General features: G+C 66.5%; 3 protein-coding genes across 8 annotated transcripts in view; 1 reads left to right on the top strand and 2 right to left on the bottom strand.

Moving 5' to 3' along the window:
* Nucleotides 1–8,552, bottom strand: part of AGRN (agrin) — a 37,984-nt gene extending 29,432 nt beyond the window's left edge. For all 6 annotated transcript variants that reach the window (XM_017542513.2, XM_017542516.2, XM_017542515.2 and 3 more), the window contains exons 1-2: nucleotides 8,301–8,552; nucleotides 6,375–6,636 (exon numbers count right to left, since the gene is read on the bottom strand). In XM_017542513.2, coding sequence (XP_017398002.1) covers nucleotides 6,375–6,636; nucleotides 8,301–8,507 — 469 coding nt within the window. In that variant the 5' untranslated portion in view covers nucleotides 8,508–8,552. The remainder of the gene's footprint in view (nucleotides 1–6,374; nucleotides 6,637–8,300) is intronic.
* ISG15 (ISG15 ubiquitin like modifier) overlaps nucleotides 1–8,582 on the bottom strand; it is a 17,386-nt gene that overhangs the window by 4,620 nt on the left and 4,184 nt on the right. The gene's annotated exons all lie outside the window — the stretch shown is intronic.
* Nucleotides 7,630–8,582, top strand: part of HES4 (hes family bHLH transcription factor 4) — a 16,518-nt gene continuing 15,565 nt past the window's right edge. The window contains exon 1 of the mRNA XM_017542522.2: nucleotides 7,630–7,640. The gene's annotated coding sequence lies outside the window, so the exon portion shown is untranslated. The remainder of the gene's footprint in view (nucleotides 7,641–8,582) is intronic.

Below are 8,582 nucleotides of genomic sequence, written 5' to 3'. Positions count from 1 at the left end.
CGTACACGCCGACGTCACCACACCTGCCCGCGTGGACGCTGATGTCCCCCCACACCTGCCCGCGTAGACACTGGGTGTTCCACACACCTGTGTAACATTGTCTCTCAACCCCCACCCACACACTGGAAGGCATGTTTCCCCCCACACTCTCACATATCCCTGTGTAGACACGTGCACGCTCTGGTTGGGCACTCCCAGGCTTATCCTGCCCTCAGAGGGAGGGTCGGGGCCTGGAGAGGTGGGAGCCCTGGGGCCCTCTGGCAATTGACAGGCCCCAGAGGGGCTTCGGCTCAGTTCCTTTGGAAAGGGTGGGGTGGGTGTGGGTGCCGTCAGCCACACGCTGCACATGCAGGCACACAGGCTCTGGGGCAGACACTGACTCCTGGTCTACCTGAGCGCACTCGGTGCCCCCAACCCCAGCCAAGGGAAACAGCTGCCATGGAGCGGTCAGTGCTTACAGGGGCTGCCAGCCAGGGGCCGGGGAGCTCTTCCCCACGGGAGAGGGAATGGCCGCAGCTGGGAGGCATCCGAGGCAGGAATCAGCCGTGGGGTCACGGCGGTTGCTTCCAGCCCTCTCCCCTGCTGCACGTCCACAGCCTCTTTCTCCCACCCTCACCCAAACCACAGGGACCACTGTTCCCTGCACTCACCTTCACCCCTCAAGGCACAGCTCACCCCTGGCTTCCTTGGGAAGCCCTGCAGAGGTGGCCCTAAGAAGATCCATGGCCAACCGTGTGTGAATGGGGACAGGACCGATGAACGCATCAGTGAAGTGCACAGCAAGCCCTGTCCGTGCCCAAGCCTCCCATGGGAGAGAAGTGGGTGCACGGCCCCTCCCCACCAGCACTGTGGGCAGTGGGCACTATGGGCCGTGGGTGCCGTGGGCTGGGTGCTTGTGCTAGGGCTTCTCCAGCATGGGGCTGCATGGGTGCCTCCCATCTGTGGACACACACGGGCTGCTTCTCCTAGGGCCTGCTGTGAGGGTGGCCAAGGCGGGCTGCCAAGGGGCAGGGCAGGGTGGTTCAGGCAGACTACAGAGCCCCCCTCCCGCCCTGCTGCCCCCAGAGAGAGCCCCATCTGGGCAGGGGTGGGCATCTGTGTCAGCCTGGAGGTCCGGCCAGCATGTGAGGGGGCAGTGACCCAGGACCCTCCTGTCCTCACTGCAGCCCTAAGAGACCCCAATGTCCTCATGCAAACATTCAGAAGCCATGTCGGGCATCCCAGAGGCAGCACCTGCAGAAGGTCCCGAGCACTTTGCCAGGCTCAGGGCAGTGCTGGATGCAGTGAGTGGGGGCAGGAGACTGGGCAACCAGCAGCAAACTGAGGCGAGACTCACATGTGCAGGAGGTCAGAGGCCAGAGCCCAGCTCCGAGATCCCCAGGACAGGACATCGTCACCCACCACCGGCCCCACCCCTGCAGCACCAGCCTGGGCTGAGTCCACGGACACGGGGCAGGAGCCACGGCCCACGGGCAGAGGCTCCAGCCACAGTTCTAAAGGGCACAGGCTGGTACCTCTGAGGCTGCAGGCACGTGCATGCACGAGTGTAGACACACACGTGCATGCACGTGTGTGTGTACACATGCAGTCCACACAGCTGGAAACAGCCGGCTGCCTGTAGGACAGAAAGCTCCCCTTCTCCCACGCCTCTGCTCAGTGGGGGGACTGCAGGGGGAGGGGCTGGGAGGAGCCATCTCCCCTTTCCCAGGTCCCGCTGTGAGCTGCCCCTGGCAGGGGGCCTTCCTCAGAGGAAGTTCCCAGGATCTGCACTCGGGGGTAAGGCCCCTTCAGGGGGGCTTCCCGCTGTGCTGGAGGCTACATTAGAGAGCCGCCTCACCCCCCAGATCCCAGCCGCAATCTTGCCACAGCGCAATCTTGCCACAGCCCGGGGGCACACAGGACTCCTCCCAAGCTCCAGGGCAGCCCCCGCAGCAGGCAGGAGGTGCGGAAGCACAGCTGGCCACTGTCGTGGGGTGACATCTCAGCCCTGAGCTTCCTTCTTCTCATCTGTGAGGGGCAGGCACCCCAACTGGGGATCAATCTCAGGCGGTGGGACCACCACGATGATTATGTCTGCAGCCCCAGTCCAGCTGGGCCTCGGGGGCCCTGGGGAGCCCAGTCCAAATGGGGAGGGGATGCCACATTCCTGTCCCACCCAGGCCACTGGAGGGGTGGAGCGTGGCACCCCGCCCCCAGCTCTGAAGTGTGCTGTGGACCTGGGTTCCACAGGTGGAAGCAAAGCACTGGGGTGGGGGCCTGCTGCTGCGGGGGGGCAGCTGTTTTCCACCCTCCTGTGGTGATGGGGGCAGGTCAGTCCTTCAGGAAGGAAGCTGCATGGGCCTGGCCAGAATGACCTCTGGCTGGACCTGTGGCCCTGAAGCACGGGCACCCCCCTTCCCTGGAGCAGCCCCTTCCCGCTCTCTGCAGGCTGTGGGGGCTAAAGATTCCCTCTCCTGATACTGTGGGGGCAGGAACCTGTCCTCGCCCTAAACCCCTTCTCCCCCCTCAGCCTGGAGGCTGCAGCAGCTGCCATCCTCACAACCCCCACAGAGGCCCCAGCAGAGCGGCCAGTGTGGACAAGCGGGAGGGAACCCAGTTCCAAAACAGCTTTCCACCTCCCGTCTGCAGGGAGAATGGAGCCAGGCTCTTCTCTGGGTGGGGAGTGAGGGGTGGGGTGGGGTCTGGAAAAAGCCTAATGTAGTTTCCACCAGCTCAGCCCGGCCCCTCAGAGGCCGTCCCCACTGAGCTCCCCTACCACTCCCAGCACCTCTCCCTTTGGGTTCAGCCAGCAAAGCCCACCCCAAGGCCGTCCCAGTGAGCCCATGGCAAGGCAGGGGCAAGCCCAGGTGAAGTCGAAGCCGAGACAAGTCCATTCACGCACTGGGGAAGCACCGAGCCAACTTCCCACTGGGAGCCCCTGGGGGGGGAGAAGACAGAGGTGGCCCTCCCCATCCGGCAGACCCCACCCAGCTGCAGGAGGGAGATGGGGCAGCAGCCTCCAGCCCAGACCTGCCTGGGGGAGACCCTAAGAGGGGCTCATGGGGTGGGGCTGGGCGGATCAGGGGGCGGGACGAGAACATAGAGTCAGAAGGGGCAGGAGAAGGTGGCAGGAATGGAGAGGCTCCCTCCCCCTGTGCAAGAGGAAGGTGGAGTTGGGGGCAGGAGCCGAGCCCTGGGCAGGAGCGGGGACGGGCCCAGCCCTCTGGGAGGTCCTACGGGAGGTCCGCCTGCAGCCCAGAAGCCTCCCCCATCTCCTAGGCTGCCCCACACTGAGGTGAGCCTGGTCTGGGGGTGTCCGGCCCCTCACCCCCAGCCCCGATGCTGCCCCCGGGGCCATGGGACCCTGCGCTTCCCCCAGCACTGCCGTCCTGAGGCCTAGACAGCTGGCCAGGCAGGGAGGAAGGGAGGGCGGGAAGGCCGGAATACAGGCGGGGCCGGGACCAGGCCGCCAGGACCCTGGGCTTCAGAGTTGGGCAGGGCCGGGCTGGGAGGACGCCAGACTCACTCCGACCCTGGTCCCTGCCCTGTCCCTGTGCCAGGCCCCGGCAGGGGCAGACAACACTTCCTTTCTCTGCCCCTGGCTCCTATCGGGGAGGGATGGGCCCCAGGCGGCCTGGACGGCCCTCAGCCAGGCGTCCCTTGGGGGCGTCAGGGAGGCTCTATGACCAGCCTTTGTGAGGTGGGCTGGGAGTGCATGCTCAGTGCCCAGACAGGTCAGGGTGGTGAGGGCTGCAGGAGTGGACTGCTCAGCCGCCCGCCTCAGGCAGCGGGCACTGCAGAGACCAGGCCACTTCCCTCACAAAGCAGGGGTGGGGGTCTCCTTCCGGAGGGAGCAGCGGGCCTCCTCCCCCGCCCAAAGGTGGCGCAGAGGGAGGGACACGTACCTGCCTTAGTTATGCCAGGAATGTGGCTCCCCAGGCAGGAGTGGGAGGAGCCGTCTTGGGGGCTGTGGACTGGGGGAGGGGCCCTGGCTGGGCACAGCCAGGAAGACTGGCAGGACCAGGAAGACCAGGCAGGGCAGAGCCAGGTGAGAAACTGAGGAAGGAAGTCCCCGTGGAGCGGGTCCAGGTGTGGCCCAGCAGCAGGTGCGCCTCCGGCACAGCTCGGGCAGACTTGCTGGGGGCGTGGCCTGGGAGGACGTGCCCTCCCCCACCCTGGGAGCTCTGAAGGGCCTTTGGCTCCAGGACGGGGGTTCCCCATCAAAGGTGGGACCCAGCCGGGCGAGGTGGCTCACACCTGTAATCCCAGCACTTTGGGAGGCCGAGAGGGGCAGATCACGAGGTCAGGAGTTTGAGATCAGCCTGACCAACATGGTAAAACCCGTCTCTGCTAAAAAAACAAAAATTAGCCGGGCATGGTGGCATGCGCCTATAATCCCAGCTACTCAGGAGGCTGAGGCAGGAGAATCGCTTGAACCCAGGAGGCGGAGGTTGCAGTGAGCCGACTGGGCCGTTACCCTCCAGCCTGAGTGACAGAGCTAGACTCCATCTCAAAAAAAAAGTAGGTGGCACCTAGTGGACTCAAGGGTGGCTTCCGAAGACTAGGGGCCGCCCAGACTTCACCCTGTGCCCTGGGAGGTGGGGTTAGAGTCAGACGGGGAGCGGCCAGCTAGGCACAAGCCCCCTTCATCCATCCCCTTCACTGGAGCCTAGGGTGGGCTTCAATGCCCTTATCTCCCACAGCTGAGGGGAGGGTTGGGCACACAGGACGGTCCCTTCTCCAGCCAGGCCGGCTCCAGGGACCTTGTCCCTCAGGGCTCACCCAGGCTTCTGGGAGGCATTTTCCCCATGCTGGCACCCGTGCCCCCGGCCCCTGCAGATATGGCTGGCTGGCTTCCAGAGCAGAGGCCCACCTGTCCCACGGGAAGCTCCTGGGCTCCCGGGCACCTTCCAGGGGCCCCACCCATGCTGCTTCCCTCCCAGAGGCGAAGCCACGGACCCTCCTCCCAGTGCTGCGCTCGGCCTGGGCACTCACTCCAGACCTAGGGCCTGGCGTGCATAGAGCGGCTTTGGCAGGACTGCTGGGGTGGCTCTCCTGCCAGGCGCCCTCTGACCCCACAGCAAGCCCTCAGTTACTGAGTCAGGGACCCTCGGGCTGGACCGCAGGCTGTGGGTTAATGATTCCCTCCCCTGATCCTGCAGAGACAGCAACTGTCCTCACGCCGACCCCCTCCTCCAGCCCCTCCTCAGCTCCCGACATCAGCACCCCACAGCTGGTCCTAGCTGAGTAAAGCCACATCTTTTCCCCAGACCACAAGGGCCCCGAAGACGGCTAAGGTATCGCATCCCTCCAGTGGAGGCTGGGCTAGGGAGGGACCCGGGGACCCTCCTCTGTGCTGCATTTGGACCCTGGACCCTGAAGACAGCTTGGGGTCTGCTGACCACTGGATAGATGAGAGGCCACAGTGCTGGCCGCTTTGGGTGCTGCCCCTCCCCCACACAGCCCTCCAGGGAAGTACACAGACAGAGCAGTGGACAGTCCAGGACCCCGCAAGGACCCCACAAGGGCCAGGCCAGCGTCAGGGTAGCTAAGTAAACAGAAGCCAGCACTTTCCTGCTGGCCGGCGGAGCAGATCGGAGGGACAGGAAGTCAGGACCCTTGCCGTGGCCTCGGGGAGGAAGCATTCTCCGGGCCCCCCACCAACATCCCTTCCCAGACAGCCATGAGGGAGCAGACAGGATGTGGGGGCGACAGGGACCTCCTACGTTTTCCCTGCCACATTCCCCAGCCAAGGACCTCAGCCCCCAACTAGGACTTGTCCTGGGGCTGTCATGGGACTTCTGCTCCCCCTGCCCCGCCTCCTGCTGGGGTCAGGCTTAGGGCCACACTCAGACCATTCAGCAGAGACGTGGGAACAGCGAGCAGGAAGACCTCCCAATGGCGAATTCCGCACCGTCCAAATTCACAGAAGCCCTCACCTCGAAGCCCTGCCGTCCCACCCTACCCCCACGGTTGTGTGGGGTGCTCAAGGCATGGGCCCCTCTAGATGAATATTTGGGCTAACACAGGAACTTAACAGCTGGTGACATTTACCTGTCCAGCTTCTCCCTAGAAGAGGCCTCCAGGAGGAAGTGTGGAGAGCCAGGAGGAGGCAGGAGGCCAACCCTCGCAGGGCTGGGACTTGCCTTCCGCCCCAGGGCCAAAGATGTCTAACTCAGGGCTGGCACCACGGACCTCTGACGGCTGGAGGTGTAGCCGGGAGGGGAGGCTAGCGGAGGACCAGGTTAGATCACAGTCAGACCACAGGTCAGACCACAAGACGCCGGGTGCTGCAGCAGAGCACAAGAGGACCCCTCCAGTGACCCCTGCAGCCTGCCCACCTCGGCCACCAGCCCGACCCCCATCGGCCCCCACACGAGCCCTCCACCACGCACCTTCCACACAGAATTCCACCTCCTCCAGGTTCCGCAGAGTGATGCGCATGAGACTGGAGTTGAGCATCAGTTCGTTCTTGTGAGCCGGCCACAGGTACGGGGGTGCAGGGTTCACGAAGAAGATCCGGGTGTCCCCAGTGGACACCTGGTTGTCACAGATGAGGGGGTCTCCAAAGCCGCTGATCACCACCTTGTTGCCGCCGTCCAGCAGGCTCTCCCGGGCCACCAGGTCTTTGCCCTTCAAGTACCTCCAGACCCGGACCTGGGGTGGACATGGGGGTAGGTGTCATTAGTCCTCTCCTGGGGAGAGAGCTAGACTGGGGCTGCAGCTGCTCAGTACAATGTCCACAGTAGATTCAAGCCCTGTGCAGAGATGTGGGGAGACCTCTGGTTAACCCCGCTGTTAGACGCTGGGGAAGCACACCCGCGGCGGCCACAACCCACGCAGGAACACTCGGGATGTGCCACCTGTGAACACACCCCTCCTCCAGGAAGCAGCTCCCACCCCAGGTCTAACCAACTTCAGCCACCCCAGCTCCAATAATGTCCCTCTCAGTTGAGGCTGAACTGGGGAAGGGGGCCCACCTGGCCCAGGTGCCTGCCTCCCTCCCCTCCCCACCTGCCCACTGCTCAGGGCCCACCTCCTGGGCAGTGGTCATGGAGGACTCCGCTTCAGGGTAAGGGGGCAGCATGGCTCCTGGGGGCCCTGCCCTCGGGAAGTGAGAGCCCCTTTTCTGGGCTCCTGGTCTGCACAGTCAGGGCAGCCCCAGAACCACGGAATCAAGTTTGGGCAGCACGGGGCGCCCCACCCTCCACCTCCGCTGCTCTAACGGTGGCCTGCGGTAAGCCAGCAGCAGACCTGGCGGCCCTCGCGGGGACAGGGACCCAGGCACCCCTTGAAAACGGAGCCAGGAGAAGGCCCCTTCCGGAGCTCTGGGGGGCTGCGGCCGCAGGACGGGGTGGGACAATGGTGGCCTGTCCACTGCGCAGCCCCGCGGGGAGCCTCGGACTGCCGCATCTGCAGGGACCCCTCAGCCGCCCGGGCAGCGCCGCTTCCAACCCCGCCCCCCAACAGCAGCTTCAGGAGGCAGCTCACCCAGCAGGGGGAGGGTCTGGTGGCTTTCCTCGCCTTCCCCCACCCCAGCCACACCCAGGAGCAGCGGGGAGGAAGTCGGGAAAATCCTGCAGGGACCTGGCAAAGTGCCCTGGCCGCTGTGGAGGAGACGGGGCCGGCGGGGGAGCCCAGCCGCAGCCCGCGCCGCCGGCGTTCAAGAGGCTGCCGCCTTCTCCACCTCCGCGGAGGGGAAGCAGACCGATTTCGGTCCCAGGAGTTGGTTTGGGGGGCACAGGGGAGCCGGCTCTGGGTCTCCCCGGCCCCTGCTGGGAGAAGACGGTGGGGGGGGGCCCGGCGTACCTGCCCCGGGGGCTCCCAGAGGCACCTGAGGGAGCCGCACGGCAAACTTCCCGGGCTGGGGGAGCCCCGGTCCCCGCAAGAGCGCGGCGGGCACCGGCCCTGCCCCCAGCACACGAGGCCCGGCGACGGCCCCGCCCACTTCTCGGCTCCCGCCCCCCCCACTGCGGCACCCCCGCCCGGCTCCTGGGGTCGCAGCGCAGGCCGCGCCCCGTTCTCTCTCCTGACCACCCCCCTCGCCCCGGGAAAGGCGTCTCGGGAGGCGACCAGCGGGCTCAGCCCCCCAGGCCCTCCCGTTCTCCGCGGCCGGCGGGGGGCGCGCGGCAGCCGCAGTCCCGGGCGAGGTGCACTTGTTTCCGCGGCCGGGGGGCGCGGGCGGGACCCGCAGCAACTTTCCCGGCGCCCCCCCGGGCTGCGCGGTCGTCAAGGGAGCGGAGCTGGGGCTGCGCGGCGGCCGCGGCGGTTCCCACGGCCCGGGGCGGGGTCCGGGCGGGCAAGGGGCGTCGCGGGCGCACCTTGCAGGAGTAGGTGTGCTGCACCGGGTCCACGTTCAGGATCTCCTCCACCGTGCCCGTGAGCACCACGTTCGCCTCCTCCTCGCGCCGCTCCAGCGCGCGCTCCGGGCAGGTCCCGCGGGCGCCGGGCAGGACGCGCGCGGCCACCACCAGGAGCAGCAGCAGCGGCCGCGGCGGGCCCGGGCGGGACGGGCCGGGGCCGGCCATGGCGCAGGGGAGGCGGCGAGGAGCGCGCGGGCCGCGCCGGGGACGGGACTGGACAGGACGGGACGCGGCTCCGGA

The sequence above is a fragment of the Cebus imitator genome, unplaced genomic scaffold, assembly GCF_001604975.1.
Source record: "Cebus imitator isolate Cc_AM_T3 unplaced genomic scaffold, Cebus_imitator-1.0 Scaffold145, whole genome shotgun sequence".
Classification (NCBI taxonomy): Eukaryota; Metazoa; Chordata; class Mammalia; order Primates; family Cebidae; genus Cebus; species Cebus imitator.
The sequence above is the reverse complement of the archived record's forward strand: the minus strand, read 5'-3'. Positions and strand labels throughout refer to the sequence as shown.